The sequence below is a fragment of the Thamnophis elegans genome, chromosome 2, assembly GCF_009769535.1.
Source record: "Thamnophis elegans isolate rThaEle1 chromosome 2, rThaEle1.pri, whole genome shotgun sequence".
Taxonomy (NCBI): Eukaryota; Metazoa; Chordata; class Lepidosauria; order Squamata; family Colubridae; genus Thamnophis; species Thamnophis elegans.
Genome location: NC_045542.1, coordinates 52776567 through 52796660, shown reverse-complemented (window position 1 = coordinate 52796660; position 20094 = coordinate 52776567). Strand labels below are relative to the sequence as shown.

At 43.9% G+C, this 20094-nt stretch overlaps 1 protein-coding gene across 1 annotated transcript in view; it reads left to right on the top strand.

The window, feature by feature from the left end:
* The window catches only part of HID1 (HID1 domain containing), a 68928-nt gene that overhangs the window by 15981 nt on the left and 32853 nt on the right, over window positions 1–20094 (top strand). Inside the window, exons 2-5 of the mRNA XM_032210836.1 lie at window positions 4061–4210; window positions 6103–6273; window positions 15851–15964; window positions 18888–18994. Of these exons, the coding sequence (XP_032066727.1) occupies window positions 4061–4210; window positions 6103–6273; window positions 15851–15964; window positions 18888–18994 (542 nt within the window). The remainder of the gene's footprint in view (window positions 1–4060; window positions 4211–6102; window positions 6274–15850; window positions 15965–18887; window positions 18995–20094) is intronic.

Genomic DNA, 20094 nt, shown 5'->3' with positions numbered 1-20094 from the left:
CTCTAGACTTGCTGAGTAAACAAGGTGAAGGTTACCTAAAAATATCTGAAAAACAGAATCCTTGGTATTTTCCAAACCCATCTTTGATTACTGTATTTAATTTCATATAACACTGTTTACTTAAACCTTTTCTTCACAAAAAGTCACTGCTATCTACTCAGCTAGAAATAACTTCATTAGGCTCTGAGTAGACATGTATAGGATTATGCTACACATTATTAGTGTTTGAAAATGTTTCTGAAGAACAAATTTACCTCACTTACCTCTCTGTTATTCATGAAAGCAGATTGACTCCCCCCACAATCACATGTAGGTCTAAAACATGTCTGCTTTAATGAGACACTAAAGTTAATTTGCATCTAAACTGAAATTTAAAGCATTTCTTCATTTTCAGTGTTCACAGATATATAAAATATGCTTCCTATATCTTCCATAGTTTTATTGAATGGTGGCTTTAGATGCAACAGCTGTAGCTGTTATATTTTGGTACATGTAATTTAGAGAAATGTCCTGGCTCAGCTGGCTTTGGTGAGAGATTATCTGCCATTAGAATGGCATTGAATCCTAGCAACCAGATACATACACTTCTGGATGATTTGTCCTCTCTAACCTAACCCTTCAGGCCTTCCAATAGTGCATTCACTGGCACTGTAATTTAGTCCATTCAGCTTGTTGCTGGTCATCTTTTTTCCATCTATCTTTTCCAACATTATGGATGTGGTCTTCACATAATTATCCCAGTCATGGTAATTCAAACCTGGTTTTTGGGCCTCAAAGAACTCTGGATTGGTTTGTTCTAAGATTCATTTTTTGTTTGTTTCCTTGACTATCAATGTTATTCTTAGAGGTCTTCTCCAAGCCAGAGTTCAAAAGCATATTTTCCATCCTGCCTCATCAAAGTCCAGCTTTCATTTCCATAGAACATCACAAGAAATTTTCTGGAGGTTTTTGATATTTGCAGTTATGGGAATATCTGACTATCTTTCCACTAGGTTTAATGGATGTTGATTTCTGTAGTGTCTTTGAATGAATTAATGTCTGATCCTTGGGGTGTTTTACTGTGTCAATTTCTGGTTGGAATCTCTTGAATTTGGAGAACTGTTAAAAGATATGCTTATTTTTCCTGTCTGTTTCTATTTTTGTTGTCTTCACAGATGTTACTGTACTGTTTCGTATCTCTTATAATAGCATTCTGCTTTTAAAAAAGTTCTTATCTGAAGTTTTATTTTTTTCTACTCCTCCTTCTCTTCAATTTCCTCTATCTGTTCTAACATCCAGTTTGTTTTCTTCTGTTTCTTAATCTTTGATAGTCTCATATCACATCCATCCTTGAACAACTACTTTGATTCTATGCCATAGTCCCCCTAGTTCGTTATCAATGAAGTCCAGGACTTCAAAACTATTTCTGATGTTCTTGGTGGAAATTTGTTGTCTTTGTTCTTCCACTTTAGCTTAACTTGGAACTTGCATAAAATCAGTTTATAATCCATTGTATAGTCAGGCCCCAGACATACTTTTGCTTTTATAACTGAGCTGTTCCATCACCTGTGCCAATAATATAGTTGATATAAATAAATGTCAGTTTGGGTTGTTTGAAGATTGTGTTAGCAATGAAGAAATCATTGTATTGGCAGAAACTAATGAGTTGTTCTGCTCCATTTCTGTTTCAAATCCTTCTTACTCTTTCAGATTTTGGTCTTCTAATAGCACATCTTGTTGATTTCAAATTAAATTTGATCAAAAAAACTAATCAACCATTTTTTCTGCATTGGGATTTGGAAAATAAAGTTGGATAAATCTAACATTTGTGATTTTATTGTTTACAGTTCATCGCAATAGAAAGCAAACATTTATGCCCAAGGAAAGACTATGCAGTGAAGAACTACTATAGTATCTTCACCAAACCAAACTTTTCTGTTCAGTATAATGTCTAAATTGTTTGAGATTGCCCTCACTAAGTTATCATTTTACAATTTGCTTCAAGGTTGTACTGAAAACAGTCCTTTGAAAACATGTTAGCTAATATATATGTCAAGAAATGGATATATTTAAGGAATATAGTTCTCCCCAATTATTGTAATAATACTTATTGTACAGTGGTTATTTTGACAAAATTGAGAGCCACTAACTTGAATTCCATTCCATTCCATTTTGTTCTCCTGTAACTTTCAGAGATGACCTATAAAAATACCTGATCCTTTTATATGTGTGTTTTTGTGCTCAGCTTATCTCAAATGTCTCACCCTTCCTCTCCTTTCTCATGAGAAGTACTGAATGCAGATTTGTTGTGTTATCCATTGGCTAAATGTGCAAATACTTCTTGTATTAAAGCAATCACCTGTGACTAAATGTCTACTGGTAAGGAATTTAAAGGGACCTATTTTATAGTTTGAGGATGGTGGCAGAAGCAGTCAGTCATTGGCATAAGGACTGGAAATATGCAGAAAAACAAAGTCACAGTAGGGCCTGCTGCTTTTCTATTTTTAAACTTTTGAAGAGGAGGCATTAAATTTGAAATACAAGCAACTAAAACACCAACCAATTACTGTTATATATGAGGGCTTATATAATTAAAAAAACCCTCATATATAACAGTAATTAAAATAGGTTAAAAGTAATTGAAAAGTGAAACAACTGGTTAGAATGCAGCATTGCAGGCTAATTCTGCCCACTGCCAAGAGTTTGATCCTAACCTGCTCAAGGTTAACTCAGTCTTCTATCCTTACGAGGTTTGTAAAATGAGGACCCAGATTGCTGGGGACAATATGCTGACTCTGTAAACTGCTTAGAATATGCTATAAAGCACTATGAAGAGGTATATAAATCTAATTGCTATTACTATTTAGAATCAATATGGGATTGAGTCCTTCAATTTGTCATTAAATCTTGATTGTATATTGCTTCATCTTCCCATTTTTAGTATTAAAGACTTATCCAAAATTGATACCAGGCTTGTATCTTGAATCCACTCCTTAAAATCAGGAGGATACGTTTCTTTTCAATATGTAAAATAATCCTCTTGGCCAGGTCCAGACTTGGTAGAGCCACAAACCTGCTCAACTAGTTTATACTTTGCTTACCTCCTTTTACTTTTGCTATTTCTATTTTAATGACATATTGCTTATTTGATAAGGTAGTTTCCTTCATCATAGCCAATTCTTAAAACAAGTTTTGCCCTACTTTTAAACAAGCCTCCATCTTTATAGCAGCATAACTTCAGAAAAATGTAAGTCAGGAAATTAAACAAACATACATTTCCTTCTCACTCATCATCCCTAAATACAATTCAAAGCCATGATTATTTCAAATAACTGCAGTTAGTCAAGAGCTTTTGCATGCTTATTATATCATGCTGGGAAAAGAGATCAAGCAAAGAATATATGTTTTATATTTTGGCTTATTGGATGCATTCCATTAAACCATAATGACTAGAGTGCTTGAGCTGTTCAATGTAATAAATGTCTTTTAAATAGTTTTATTATAAAGGATGACAACCTTTTGTCTAATTGAAAAGAAATTGTAACTATTTTGTGGTCCCTGAGTCATAGTTGAGTGTGAATTTGCAGAAAATTGTACATTGCTCTATCTATGCATATAAAGTTGTATCTCATTAATTTTCCCAAGGGGCCATTTTGATAGGAAATCTATTCTTTAAAAAAAACAGCTGATATTTGTCTTGTTTTTAGTTTTTACTAACACCCTTGCATTATTTTCCCCCCCTTCTCCCCCGCAGTCAATTGTAACTTATTATATTAATGATGCATTCATGTTTATTCTATCTGGAATACTTCATGTTACAGTATAACATATACATATACATATACATATACATATACATATACATATACATATACATATACATATACATACACACACACACACACACACACAATATTTTTCAACCTTATATTGTAGTAGATATTGCAGAAGTTATCTTGAGGTAGCTTGACATACTTATCAGATCAAATATTAAGCAGTATGAATATTGATCATAAATGAATATCAAAATGAATATTTTATAGCTTTTGTTTTCCCAAATTGATTTTTATTTGTTTTTCAGCCCGTAGAGGCCACAGACGATGTCTTCTGGGACCAGTTCTGGGCAGATACGGCTACTTCAGTCCAAGATGTCTTTGCTCTAGTTCCAGCTGCAGAAATCAGAGCTGTGAGGGAAGAATCTCCTTCAAATTTGGCTACTTTGTGTTACAAGGTAAGATTCAGCATATATTTTTTCCTGTTGAAATTCAACCATTGCAGGTCTGGGCCGTCTATGGCCCGTGGGCCACATCCTGCTCTTTGGCTGTCCCTGTCCAGCCTTCGGTGGTGGTGACAGCAAGGACCATGCAGGTGGCCCTATTGGTTTGGCCCTCCACAACAGTCCCAGTTTCACATTTGGTCTCTTGGAAAAATTAATTTCCCACCCCTGAGCTATAGAATTGCCTGCTTAATTCAGTATGGTTTATTTAGCAAAAAGGAATAATCTTCAACCAAGATTAAATTCCTGTTACACTTTTAACCAAATTAAATGAGATTTCAATTTTATGTCTAAATCCTATGCTTAGGGTTTTACTTTTCCTATATAGAAATGCACAGGAGCCATGTAGCGCTCCTGATTTCAACTGGGACCACAATGTAGGATAGTAGTTGTTAAATCCTTGTACCCCGTCACCATTTTCCAGTAGAAACTCATTCCCAAACTTTTTGATGCTGAAGCTTGTTATTTTTAGTTGGGAGAAGGAGGAGGGTATATTTTCAGTGGAAAAATAGTACAATGAAAAATGTTAATCTCCATTTTCTTGTACCCTGTTTCAAATCCAGATTGGGTGGCATAAGCATTTAGTTAATTTCATGGGGATTGCCTAATATGTATATCTTAAGCAAAAATGGGAATTGAAAATCAATCATTGTTAATGTAAATTAGATTTAGCCATATTTTTTTCTTCACATTTGTCTTCAGTTTCTTCATATTTTTATTTCATATTTTTCACATTTCTCAAAGGTTCAATAATATTTCTATATTCAGCTACAAAACATGGTAGTAAGGTTTCCAAATAATGTGTACAAAACCCATGTTACAGGAAGAAAAATGGCAGAAAAAATGCTGCCCATCCTTGCCTAGGTGATGGACTGAGACTCATGAATGGAAGCTTGATTAATGAACAGTCTGTTTTTATTGCACGGTTTTGATGATACTATTAAAATTTGCCTTTCATGTTTATCAGAGTTGGGTTGTCAATTTTTCTGTTACTGGTTTGGGTGCGCTCCTGCATGCGCTCGCATGTGACACTTCTGTGCATGCGCAGAAGCATCCAGGTGAGTAGGCGGAGACTCCTGCAGTCACTACTACTAGTTCGTCCAATCCGAGCCAAACCGGGAGCAGCCCACCTCTGATGTTTACCATAAATTGAACTGGAGAATCAATTGATTGGACTAACTTTATATGCTTGTGTGGAAATTTAGAGTTTTTCTACCTACCTCCAGAATTATATTCCTACAAACATTATTGCATTCTACAGAAGCAATATTTATTAGAAAATTACTTTAGAACAATTGTGTGGGAAAGATATTGCACTCAGCATCCTGTTTTCTGAAAAGCACTGATATTAAAAGCATCTCAGTCATATATCCCTAAACAGGTATCTATGCTGACAAGATTGTCTCCGATTTCTTTGCTTCTTTCTCCCAGATTTAAATTATATGTGGACCAATGTGTTTCATCTACAAAATCGTAAGAGCCCCTCTGTTACAGAGATTCAACTCTTTAACGAATCTTCAGAGTACTTTTCCTAGAACAAGCTAGAAAATGAGGTTTTGATGTCATAGCTTAAATCTCAGAATTCTATCTCTTTCACACATTCAAGCATTATATGCAGTATACATGCAATCTCACATGAATCAAGCTGTCACTTTCTGAGGGATTGTCTTTTTATGATAGATTTCCAGAGTATGTCCAAAAGGCATTAGCAACAATATAAAACAATTGCCTATTCATCATGATATTAAGTTTTTAGTCAGTCATTCAGAAACCTGAGGCACTGGGCAAAAAATTGTTACCTGCATACCAATAGTTCATGTCTTTTGCTTTATTCTAATTCACTCCAGGCTGTGGAAAAACTAGTGCAGGGTGCGGAGAGTGGCTGTCACTCTGAGAAAGAAAAGCAGATTGTCCTGAATTGCAGCCGTCTCTTGACCCGCATCCTACCATATATATTTGAGGATCCTGATTGGAGAGGTTTCTTCTGGTCAACAGTTCCAGGGGCGGGGCGAGGAGGGGTATGTATTTATTAAATTGCATTATTCCTTTTCTGGAGAGTGGAGAAAGATGCATAAGCCAGAGCAGTTCGTTAATCAAAGGGCGTTAATGGGAATCTAAATTCCTTACCTGCTGGATTATGTTTATTCACACTGAGGAACTCTTATCAGGCTTGGGCATATTTGCCCTGTGTAATTTGTCTTGCTCTGATCCTTTTAGATTTCTGTCTTTTAGAAAAATGCTGCCACATCCTTGCCTGGGTGATGGACTGAGACTCATGAATAGAAGGTTGATGAATTAACAGTCTATTTTTATTGCAGAGTTTTGATGGTACTATTAAAATTGAATTTCCACTTATGGGAATTTCAAGAGAAAGTTTTGAACAGCAGCAAAAAGCAACCAAAGTCTGAATGAAACCTGAACTATTTTAAAGTTAATTCTTCAAACAGGACTAAGAGGGAAGAAAATGAAATGAACAAACAAACACAGGTTTTATACTAGAAAAACTCTGTAAACATATAAGTGACTAAACATTTAATTATTCAGGAGTTATTTTGATTTTCAGTAACAGTGGCAAATGATAAATACTTTTAATATTTTCTAAGTCATACATAGAGAGGACCAAAGAATCAAGGGGTCAGTAGTTCTAATGGTTCAGTCCATTTACACACACTGTGAGGTGAAAAAATATTTTCACAGTATGTAAAATATTTTTCTATCATATGTTTATTTACTGAACTATAAGATCTTCATTCTATCATGATTCTGCCTATCTCTGGAACTGGGATATTTTGTGGAAGCAAGGTCCAACACTGTATACATGTACTAACCTTTTATGTATGTCTCACTACATGCTTTTACTGTATATTTATTCTTGAATATCCAGAATATATTCATTTTCCAGAGGAGGGGGAGGGAATGGTCACACGTGGGTATTCTCAAAGCCTGATTGGTCCAAAGACTGAGAGTAAACGCTTAAATACTGGTGCCTTCCAGTCCTATCCCAGTTTTCCTCTCAGTCTTTTCTGGTCCAAGAACTGTTAAGAATTAACCCATGGTAGGATTTACTTTTATTCCAATTTGGTCTCATTTGGTTTAATTGGGCATTTTTAAAAGGTACTCTAAATTACTAAATTCTGCAGCTGTGGCCCCAAGGGACAGTTTACTGCCCCGGGCAGTTGGGGAGGGCCCTGTGGGGCATGCTGCCTCCCCCTGCAGGCCCAGAGCCTCAGCCCTACCCCCGGGATTGCGGGGGTGCCAGCTCTTATTTCAGCTGCTGGAGAGGCTGCTTTCTCCTTTAAACAGCCAGGAGATGCAGCAGCAGCGCCACGAGGTGCATGGGAGCCGCTTGCGGAGCCGCCGTTTGATTCGGGCGACTGCCGCGTTCTCCTTTCGGCTCAGACCGCTGCGAGTGTTCCTGGGGGAGGGGGTGCGTGCCTGGAGGCCGCGTGGCCTCCCCCGACCTTGCCTGCCTCAGCACGGACCTTCGGCCGGCTGGCAGAGCCGCTGGATCGGAAGTAAGAGTTCCGGCGGCCATGTTGCCTTGGTCGCCACGTGCGCGAGGATCGCGCTTTGACCTACGACCATTGTGGCTGGTGCGGTCACTTTCCTTTGGCATGGTGGGCAGCAGGGACAGCAGGCCCAGGTCCCGGTGGGGCCTACAGAGGCTTGGAATCCTCCATTCCTTCCGGCTGGACGTGTAAGTGGGGTAATGGAGTGGGGCTTGGATGTTCCCCAGGGCCAGGTGGCAGACCTGGCGGGAGGTGAGAAAGCCCTTCACAGGGGGAGGGGGAGGGTGTTCCCCCCCCCATGTTTTTCCTCTGCCCTGAAGCCCTTCTCGTGGGAGGGGGTGAGGGGCTGCATATTGCGGGAGCAGAGTTTGTGGCTTAGAGGTTTTTATATTGCCTAAAATGTAAAATGACCTTAGTTCAATGCCAGTAAGGGATGGCTAGCTGATGGGAGCTAAATGGCTTGAAATATTAGTCTTCCTTCGTTCACTATTTCTACTGGCGGCCAGGGTTTCTATCCTGGCCTACTCAGGGTTGGCTCAGCCTTCCATCCTTCAGAGGTTAGCAAAATGAGAACTGTTTCTGTAAGCGGCCTAACAGAGGGCAGGGGATATGCATAAGATCTATATGTGTGGGCCTTTGTCATTTATCCCAGGGTCTGGGTTTGGCCTCTCCTCAGGTCCTTTTCGGCCCAATCCACTCCTAGGGGTTTAATCCTCCTTTGCCCTGGGTTCCCCAGGCAGGTTTCCCCTTTTTTTCCAGGTGGAGTGGGGTCCCCCTCTTCCCCCCCCCCACTCAGGGGATCCCTGGGAGGGTGCTTCTGGGGGTCCTAACCCGTGCGCAGGTTGGCTCTCCAGGGGCCTGGTTCTGCCTATGGTGTACGGAGAATTGGATCTGTTCCCCGCTTCCTTCCAGGCATGGAGGTCTGGGCCGCACCCAGTTTTGGGCTATGTCCCCTCCCTTGGTCAGCGGCTATTTCTACTGATTGCCAGGGGTTCTATCCTGGCCTACTCAGGTCTGTAAACAATTCCTTCTTGGAGACGGAGGTGTGGCCCCATTGGATGGGCCCATTTCTCTGGGCTTCCTGGCCCAGACTTGTTTGCAATGCCCTTGGGCAGGGCACGGAACATGACTAGGTGGGGTGGGACCTTGATTCCTCCACCTAGGGATCCTGGCATGATGACGTTTCTGCCGCGGCCATGGACTAGAAGGGGATTTCGGCTCCTCCCTTGGCTAGGGAGGCGCTGACTATACAGTGGGCGCATTCCCCTGACTTCTGTACTGGGGGCATTGGCCACTGGCTCTTAGAGTGAAATGGGCCCTTGCCTTGGCTGTTCAGTTGCCGTCCGTCGCGTCTCCAGTGGCTGCCCTGGTATCCATCAGGCGTGCTGAGCTTCCTTAGATGTGCACTTGATTGCCGCTGCGTGAGATGCCATCTGCGACCTCGGCCTCCTGTTTTAGTCAGGCCACGGTTTGCCTCGCTCCCGCGTTGGATTCTCTCCACCCCGCCGGCTCTCTTTGGGGTTTTCCCTCCGTCCTGGAGCCTGGGGTGCCGCTGCCTGGTGGTTCAGACCATCGCCCTTCTTCTCGGGCGGTGCAGGCAGTTCCTCTGGATGAACGGGGCCTGGAACGCTTCTCCCACCTGTCCATGGTTCAAACGGGTGGCTGGAAGGCTTGGCAGGTCCTCACACGTCTGCACCGTTCTGGTGCACAGGCGAGGAGAGCGTCCTCCCTCTTTTCCGTCCTTCGGGGTATCGGGCAGGGGGCTCCTTGGCCTCAGTGGCCCTCACAGAGGCCTATCTTCGTACCTCGATTCTGGCCGGTCATCGCGGGTTCCTGGGGTCCTCCCACAGAGCTCTTCCCTTTGGGCTGGACTCCGCTCCCCGGGCCTTCGCGAAGGCCCTGGCGGCCCGGGCGGCTCGTCCGCGCCCCATCAAGGGGGCTCCGATGTTCCCTTGGCGGTGTCTGGTTCAGGCGGGGCTATCCTATTCAGGTCTTTCGGATATTTAGCACCCTTTCTGGAAGCTTCCTAGTCTCGTTTTCCTCGGCGGGCTTCCCCAGCAGCCTCCTCTCCCCTTCCACACGCCTGGCTTCGGTCATAGGCTCCATGTCGGGGGGGGGATGAGTCTGTCCAGGGAGCTCTGCTACGGCCTACGTCAGCTGGCGGAAGGCATTCAATGACATCGTTCGGTTTCAGTCCTCCCTCTATCTCAGTTTTTTGGGCGAGATGATTCTTGCGCAGGGATAGTCCCGCGAGCCGGGCCCTTGGCCTCTTCTGGGGGGCCTCGTTCCTGGTCAAGGGGGCGACTGTGCACCTCTCTGCGGATCCTCCGCCTCCCGGGGGTAGCCCGGGTCTCGCCAGGGTGGTATCTGCCCAGGCCATTCGGTGGGACTTCAAATTCAAGGAGCCAGACAGAGCATGCGTCATCACGGACGCGGACCTGTTCGGGGGGGGGGGCCCTGGTGGGCTCCCGGTTGGCTCAGGGCAGGTGGTCGCTTTCGGACCTTTACCTCTTCATCATTGGGATGGAACTAGTGCCGGCCCGCCGGGCTCCGCGTTACCTTCAGGCCCCGGAGCTGGGGCATCGCATGCTTTCCCGTTGGGCACGGTGACCGCTGAGGCCCACATCTGTCAGGGGGGGCCCTTCTCCGGCTCTCTGCCGGGCTGCTCTGGCCCTGGACGTCTGGGCGGTGGGACGCCGGTTGTTCTCGGAGTCGAGACTCACCCCGGGCTCCCCTGCCTCCTGGTGGATCGGCTGCATCGGGCAGCTCTGGCCAAGGGAGCGGGCCTACTCCCTCAGTCGTTGGTTTTTAGCGGATCTGTTGGCGGCTCAGCACTCCTCTGGGGCGCCTATTCGCTCGCCCGCATGTTCCATTCTTCCCCGGGGTTTCACCCGTTTCCTGTCCTAGTCTGCGGAGGGCGCGAGCGCCCTCAGGGGAAGGTGACCTGCGGGCCTTCGGTATGAGTTCCTCCCTTCCCCCTGGTTCCGGGTCCCCCCAGAGGGGGGTGGCATAGGGGGTTCTGGTGTGGGGGTGGGCCCTTATGGCCAAGGGCCCTTGGTTCGCGGACCTCGTCCGGCTGTTGGTGGCCCCTTCGCGGAGGCTCCCGTGGGAGGGGTTGGCCTGGCAGCAGGGGGGGGGTCCTGCTTCGCCCGGTCCCTGTGGTTGCATCTGTCCCCTGACTCTTGTCCGGCAGCTGTTGGGGGGGCTGGCCTGGCCGCTGGGGTCCCTCGCAACTTGGGGTGCCTCGGCACCTTTTTACGGCCCGCGGCTGCTGTTCCACCTGGGTGTCGTCCGGTGGTGTTATCCTCCTGGCCTTCGCCCAGCAGGGCCACCTTTCTCCCTAATGTCACAGGTTTCCTAAAGGAAGGGCCTTGGCAAACGGACCTCCACAAGAGTTGCGCCGCCCGGTGGCGGTTTTGTTTTCGGTCCTGGAGGGGGTGGGGGTTCTTCCCTCTCTCAGGTTCCCCTGATCAAGCTTCTCTGTAGGGGGCGGCTTCTTGGGTCTCCCTCTGTCCGCGGGTTCCCCGTGAGTTCTTCCCCTTGTGCTCAGGGCTTGAAGGGGGCCCCTTTTGAATCTCTTCGGTATGTTCATCTGCAGTCTCCCTTGGGGCGGTTGTCTCCGCCCGGTGTATATGGAGTTGGGCACCCTGTTCTGGGGTCGCCCCTGTCATCTCTACAGGGTGGGGCGGTGCTTAGCCTTGCTCGTACCTTCTTCCCGTAGGTGAACACTTCCCTTCGTTAGGCTCGGGAGTTCGTCCTGCCCGGTCTGGCCCGGGCCCGTTCCTAGGATAGGGGGGGCTCTGGCATCGGTTGGACGTGCACCACGCCCTGCGGTTCTATCTCCAGCGGACAGGGGGGATCCGTAGGTCGGGGCCTTGTTGGTTTGTTTCGTTCTAGCCGGGGTCGCTGGGTTCGAGGGTGTCTTCGGCTACCATTGGCATCGGCTGCGTCAGGCCATTGCGGAAGCCTACGGGGCTTCGGGTCGGCAGGCCGGCCCCGTCGGGGTTCATGGCCCAGTCTACTAGGAGCGCCGCGACCACGGCAGCGTGGGCCGTGTGGGCCCGTTGGGGCCGTCTGTCGTGCGGCCACTTGGCTTCTCCGGCGTCTTCCTCCGGTGTTATTGTCTGAATGCCTTCGCGTATGCGGGTGCGTCCTTGGTTGAAGGGTCCACTGGGGGTGGCGGTTGAGGCTCCCCTTGGGCCCTAGTGGTTCTCGTTCTCCCTCCCTGGGACTTTAGCTTGGGTATGTCCCGTGTGTGACCATTCCCTCCCCCTCCTCTGGAAAAAGGACGTTGGTCTTACCTGAACATCTATTTTCAGAGTGGGGGAGGGAATGGTCACGACCCGCCCTGAGGCTTTTTCTGTCGGGGCCAAGGGGAGGGCCCGGGTGGTCCCCGGGGGTTTTGTTGTGTGTTTGTTTTTTGTCGTTTCAGTTCTACCGTTCGCCTTCGAGGAAACTGGGATAGGACTGGAAGGCACCAGTATTTAAGCGTTTACTCTCAGTCTTTGGACCAATCAGGCTTTGAGAATACCCACGTGTGACCATTCCCTCCCCCACTCTGAAAATAGACATTCAGGTAAGACCAACGTCCTTTCTTAACCATTGCGTTTCATTGTTGTTCCCGTACAGCAATTGAAAGAGCTGTTTTACCATACATGAATTTTAATTACTCTTGTTATAGTTGCAGCATAGGCTTGGCATGTATTATTGGCTTGTTTAATGTGTAGGCATTATTTTTGTATGATGGCTATGTATCCCTACTGTATCTTCTCTCCTTGCCTTTTATCCTGAGTCCTATCCACATATCTTGTGTGAATTGTGTGAGAACTGATATTGATGCCGGCGTAGAATTTTGTGGACAAAGTACATGCACAGAAAGTATGGTTATTGAAGCATCAGTAACCATTATAACTCCAAAAAAATATACCTGAGGACTCTTTCAAAAACTACTCTAGTTGAGAACCGAGGTGGTGCAGTGGTTAGAGTGCAGTACTGCAGGCTACTTCAGCTGACTGCTAGCTGCAGTTCAGCAGTTCAAATCTCACTGGCTCAAGGTTGACTCAGCCTCCCATCCTTCCGAGGTGGGTAAAATGAGGACCCAGATTGTTGGGGGCAATATGCTGACTCTGTAAGCTGCTTAGAGAGGGCTATAAAAGCACTATGAAGTGGTATATAAGTCTGTGCTATTGCTAGACAGATACAGAAACACTGAATCCAGATTCTTGTTTCACTCCCTTCCCACTAGTAATGATTTAATTATTTTTCAAAGATGTTTTAATCTATTTTTACCCATTTTGGATCATTTGGTTACTAAATAAATAAAAATATTCATAGTTACGCTTTTGCATGCTCCTGGCAGTAATTAAGAAGTGTGCAATTAGGATTGAGCATCTTTAGTTCTTTAGTAATGCTAAAAATGTTTTGCTATCATCTGGAAAAACCTGTATGAATATTTTTTCCCTCCTAGTTTCATATTTCTCCCTTTTCCTGTCAAAGAATTTGACCAGAATTCAAATCATGGTTCAACAATAATCATTCAGACACTTTCAATATGTGCTGATATGCATATACCACACAGCCATTTATACTTGTAATATGATTTCTCACTTAGATTTTTTTCTTGATTTTGAAATAGTTTGATCAAATCAGCCATTCTTGTCAAATTTCCCTTATGAGGATGTAATACAAGTTTCTATCTTAATCCTCATAATTCTGTACTGAAACAGGAAATGTGAGAGGATAGGGTTTTTAAAAAAAGCAAACAACAATTAATTAATATGAAAATAGAACAGAACATTGTTTCTTGCTCATTTGCAATTTGTCCTGACTGCAGCTATGACTTAGGAACCTGCATTGGCTGCCAGCTCACTGGATTTGAATCTATGGAGCCAATTTAACTGTTGCTTTGTAAAACATTTTAAATAATTAATCTAGCAGGTGGCAACCTCCAGCTGTCCTTGCTGATCTCAGAAGCTAAGCAGGATCAACCCTGGTTAGTACATAGGGAGGGAGTAGCTTGGGAATCCCAAAAGTGTAGAACAGTTTGGGAAATATGACCCCCCCCACCCCGGCCTGAAAATGACAGTGGTAAAATGTTTCCATAATGCTATTATATCCTCTAACATAGAAGATCCAATTACTATGGTAAGTTCAACTTGAGGATATCTTTATTAACTATTATAATTCTGGGAACGCATAAAAATGCTTGATATTTAGAATAGAATTACAGAGCTGCAAGGGACCTGGTAGATCATCTAGTCCAACCCCCTGCTCAAGCAGTAGACCCTACACCATTTCTAACAGATGGCAGTCCAGTCTCTTCTTGAAGGCTTCCAGTGATGAAGCTCCCACAACGTCTGAAGGCAACTTCTGTTCCATTGGTTGATTGATTTCACTGTCAGAAAATTTCTCCTTATTTCTAGATTGAATCTCTCCTTGTTCATTTTCCATCCATTATTCCTTGTCTGGCCTACAGGTGCTTATTTTACTCTGGAAAATAGGTTGACCCCCCTCTTTTCTGTGACAACCTCTTATTTGTAAAATAACAGATTAATCTTCTCTCAGTAAATTCTATAAATACAGTATTTCTGAGCTAATTCTATTAAACTGAGCAAAAGTTAAAAGTGTACAATAATTGTAGTGTTTTTGTTCATTTTACTGAACTGGAGAATCTCATGTAGAATTGTAACCAGTAATTCATCAGTGCTGTCTAGCATTTATTCCTGTGAGGTATGGCTTTGTTTTAAATATCTTGATTATCATGGGGTTGATGGATTGTCATAAAATGATCTCTTTAGTTAACTGATTCATGTTTTTAACCTTTAAGATTCTAAGGCTCCTTTTTCCTTCTCTAATTTCAAAACTAAATTAAAGTATCTGCAGTTGATTTTTTTTAATGTCTTGCGACTGTTTTCTGCATTTGAAACACTTTTATTAGATGTTCTGATGTGGCACTAGATAATGTCAGATCAATACAGGTTATTATTATAATCCAGTCTGCTTGCTGTGAGTGAAAGCCTTTGTGTCCATGTCATGCACAAGTTGATACAGGCTGGCTGTCACAGATAAGAGTCTGTCATTTTTCCCCCCAGCACGGGGTGGGGGCAGGAATATGAGATCCAGGATGAGTAAGGAGGGAGGGGTGGGGGAAAGAGCTAGAGACCTGCTGACGAGGATCTATGGTTTCCTTGGAAACTGTTGTAAATGTGGAGTGAAGCGTCAGCATTGAGACAAAAAGACGGAGCTTGAAGCCTTGAAGCACTCAGGGTGTTTTGCAGGGAGATATTTTGGTCTCTCAGCAAGCCGAGAGCATCTATTCTATAAGTGATCTCTGCTCCTATTGTATATTGGTCACGGGCTGCACCACAGCAAATGAAGTTATGTGCTTTGCTAAAATTCTGTTCATACGAAAGATAATGAATTGAAGCCCATCTAAATTGTAGTTGCAAGTATCAGACCACAGTAGTTCATAGTCGGGGTAGTTCAGCCTGCTTGAATTTTGCCTGGGGTAGTGCATATGGGGATAAACCTTATAGTATCTATAGTGTAATGAAACTTCTGGCTTGTGTAAATGCGATTTTTCCATGTGGTATAATACAGGTAGTCCTTGGCTTGTAACAGTTCGTTTAGTGACTGTTGAAAGTTACAATGGCACTGAAAAAGGTGGCTTATGACCGTTTTTCACAGTTATGACCTTTGCAACATCCCCATGATCAGGTGATCAAAGTTTAGTTACTTGGCAACTGGTTCATGTGATCACCTGAGACCTGACAAGCATAGTGAATGGGAAAGCCAGATTCACTTAACAGCTGGCTTATTAGCTTATCAACTGCAGTGATTCACTTAACAACTGTGGCAAGAAAGATTGTAAAATGAGGCAAAACACATTTAACAAATGTTTCACTTAACAACAAATTTTGGGCTCAGTTGTGCTCATAAGTTGAGGACTACCTGTATGTCATAAAGTATCAGTAACAATATTGACCTAATAATCATCCGGATTTCCTTAACACCCCTCTCCCCCCATTGTGGACTTTAATGATATAAGGTCAGATATGAAATATTGTAACTTATTGCTGATTTATAGGGAGATGAAGATGATGAAAATGCTAGGCCACTGGCTGAGTCACTGCTTCTAGCCATTGCAGATCTGCTCTTCTGTCCAGAATTCACTGTCCAGAGCCATCGTAAAAACAATGTGGTAAGTCAAACATTGGTTGTTTAGGATCTAGTATGACAGCCTCAGTTTTTAAGATGTCAATAGGAAACATTTATTGCTATAATAATTTTTTGTATACAGTCTAGTGCATTTGCTGAGCTGTCTGTATTAAGGTGGAATTTCCCGTAAGTGAAGTAGTGATTGCACTGAGCCAGAGGTGGGTTGCTCCTGGTTGGGCCCGGATCGGGTGAACCAGTAGTGACGGTGGTGGGAGGCTCCGCCCACCTGCCCGGACGCTTCTGCACATGAACCATTAGTAAAAGAAATGGAAATCCACCACTACCCTGAGCTATCAATCTTTGTCGAAGTTGGAGACCAGCTACTATGGAATATGGAGGAATAGAGAATTCTGACACATGTGATTCATTTAATGCCATTTGATTTATTTATTCATCAAATTTATATACTCCCCATCTCATTATGAGCCCTGTTGGTGCAGTGGTTAAAGTGCAGTATATGATTAGAATGCAGTATTACAGGCTACTTCTACTGACTGCCAGCAGTTTGGAAGTTTGAGTCTCACCGGCTCAAGGTTGACTCAGCCTTCTATCTTTCTAAAGTTGGTAAAATGAGGACTCAGATTGATGTGGCCAATAGGCCCACTCTGTAAACCCCTTAGAGAGGACTATAAAACATCGTGAAGTGGTATAATAGTCTAAGTGTTATTATCAAAGTGTTTTCTGGGCAGTTTACAGATAAAAAAACTTATACAATCCATACAAAAGACAAAGTTAAAAGAGTTAAAAACAAACCTAAAAAGACAGGAGTTTTTTAAAAAAATGAATGATGACCAGTTACCCCAGAGTTGCATTCTGCTCTTGGATCCCCTGGATAATTGATAGAGCCAGTTTTTTAACTTTCTTCCACAAGGCCAGAAAGATGGGAGTCACCCTCACTTCAGGGCAGGATGTTCTGCAGTGGTAGAGAAGATTTTCTTCCTGGTTCCTGCCAGTTGAATTCTTTAGCTGTCAGGGTTGGAAACTTGCCCTTCCTGCCTGACCAGGTGGAAAAAGCTGATATAATTGGCATCAGGCTGTTCCTCAGGTAACTTGGTCCCATGCCATTAAGGGTTTTAAAGATGACCACCAACATGTTGAATTGGACCTCGAAGCAAGCCAACACCCAATACAGCTTACACAGCAGAAGTCTTACATATGTGCCACTAGAAGTGCTATAACCCAATGTAGAGCACTTTGAAGTAGTCCACACCAGGGGTGGGTTGCTGCTAGCATTACTGCCAGTTCAGTGAGTGCAAAAGTTTTAGAAAGAAGAGATATTATTGCAATGCAATAGATCTCTGAAATCTTCCTTGCATTGCATTGAATTGCATTGCCTACACACGAATGCAATCCTAGGGAAGCTTTTTTAAAGCATAGCTAGTATTGTCTATGGATACTACGGATAAGGGGATTGTGAGTTCAGTGCTTGTAGTCTTGGTCTTTGTGAGGAAGTCTACTTGTAAAATTTCTGATCACAAGCACAGAAAACTCTTGTATAGCAGACCTCTAGCAAACCTGTAAAACTGAACTGCAAAATAATGACTCATACCTCTAGGCCACAGTATGACTAATTCTGAAACAGCAAACCCCAAATGCATTTGGGCTGCATTTGATGATAGGACATTCCTAAATATGTCAGCTTTCATTAAGATTAGACGGAAATATTGAAAAGACCTGTGGAAACTTATTGTAGCTTAGTTTTTGCACGCCAAAGTTCGCGTCATCAGAAGCATGAACAATAATCTAGGTGAATGTTTGTTGAACTATTTTCATTTAACATATTTTTAATATGTTTATTGTTCTATTTATTTTTTGTAGGCTGCCCTGAGTCACTTTTTATGAGATTGACAGCCATATAAATTTGATAAATCAATAAATAACAAGCAATTTCTGAAAGTGATTGGAAAGAAAGTACATGAACTCAGTATGGTATTGGACCTGGGTACTTGAGAGACCGCCTCCTGCCGATCACCTCCCAAAGACCTATTAGATCCCACAGACTAGGCCTCCTTCGAATTCCATCTGCCGGCTAATGCCGATTGTCGACCACCCGGAGGAGGGCCTTCTCTGTGGCTGCTCCGGCCCTCTGGAACGATCTCCCCGTGGAGATTCGGACCCTCCCTACCCTTCAGGCTTTCCGTAAAGCCATTAAGACCTGGCTGTTCCGGCAGGCCTGGGGTTGTTGAGTTCCATCCCCACTCGAATTGGTGTGTTTGTTGAGACCTTTTAAACTGGTTTTGTATTGTTGTCTTGTTTTTTTCCATTTGTATTGTTCCCTTCCCTTCCGGTTTGTTCGCCGCCTTGAGTCCCTTCGGGAATAGGGCGGCATACCAGTTGAATAAAACCTCAAACCTCAAACCTACACTTTTGAAGGCTTTGATTGCAGTTTGAGCAAAAAGATAGGTATTCCCTCATCTCTAAGTGCTCTAAACCTGCTGAAGACCATTGCCTTGTGATCTCCGTACAAGGAGCAACTGTTAGGAGCACTTGTGGGCGATCTCAAATTTTCTCCTCATTTGGAGAGGGGTTACAAAGAGCTGGTCTATTTGCTGGCTATGCATTTCGTCACGCTGGTATCAGTGCAGTCATCCTCACTCTGTCATTTTGAGACTTTTAATGTGCAATCAGTACGCCTCATTCACACAACCCTGTAAACTTTGCATGTCTTTCTGTATTTTTTCCACCTTTCTTCTTATTGTAGAAAACCCATTAAGGTGGGGAAGGCTATCTCACATGATTTGAATTAGTAATGCTAGAAGGTACCCTCTAATTCTGCACCACTGGTCATTGTTTCTTCCATCTGCAAGAGAATTGAGAGATTTTGTCTAAATATTCATAGTCCTATTCATAATTTTACCTGGAAGGTTTGGCATTATTTGATGTGCTAACTTCTTTTTCTTTTCCAGGACACGGCTGAGGACATCCATGCAATTGATAGTTGTGAATACATCTGGGAGGCTGGTGTTGGATTTGCTCATTCACCGTCGCCCAACTTCAGCCATGATTTAAATAGGTGAGGACATCAGCAAATGACAGATCAAGCTATGAGAGAGTGATTGGCCCAAGGTCACCTTAGGTTTTCATGCCTGGAACTCATGGTCTCCTGCTATTTAACCTGGTGCCTTAATCACTAACTTCAAGTCCATCTCCTGGATGAACATCATAGAACAGTGGTCCCCAACCTTTTTATCACCGCGGACCAGTCAGCCTTTGATAATTTTACCGTGGCCCGCTGAGCGCGCGCAGGGGTGGGGGGGCGTTGTTCGCGACGACACATTGATTGCGTACCTGCGTGGGGCTCTCTTCCCTGGAGCCTTTGCACACGGCCCAGGAGCTTTTGCGCACGGCCCAGGAGCCTTTGCGCTGCAGCGATCATGTCCCCCGGCCGCTGCAGCGATCATGTCCCCCGGCCGCTGCAGCGATCATGTCCCCCGGCCGCTGCAGCGATCATGGCCCCCGGCCGCTGCGCGGCCCGGGGCCAGGTACTCCACGGCCCGGCACCGGTCCGCGGACCGGGGGTTGGGGACCACTGTCATAGAATATAAAAACTGAGACATTCTTAATTTATTAAAGTGCAGAAATTGCCACTACTATTACACATGGCTTATAAATGACTACACAATTTGTTATCTTTTACTTCATTGTTAGTTTTCTGTAGTCACTGTACATAAACTCTGATTGGGATGGAGCTAAGCAGAATATCCAGTTGAATAAACTGTGAGGTCCGAACAACTAGATCCATAGGTGAAGACTTCAATTAGTTGTTTTATTGCTCAAGCCTATACACAGGAATCTTCTCAGATTGATGGTCTGCACCTAGATAAGGTTCAATGACATTCAAGGGGGTTGTCAGACTTCACCCTCTTATGTTCACATAGGAATTCCAGACTAATTCCTTGTTTGACTCTCTCCTTCTGCCTCCCTCCCACTCCCCTGCCCGGCCAGTCTCTAATACTAAATATTGTAGTAAATGTCTTTGTGGCTCCTGGTGGCTTAAAGGTCTTGAATTGTACAGTATTTCTTTAAGAAATCCTACTGTAGGAAAGCCTCATTCTAGTTTTAGCACATTTTTTTAAAAACAGTTCAACAAACTTGCTCCTACAAAATAAAGAA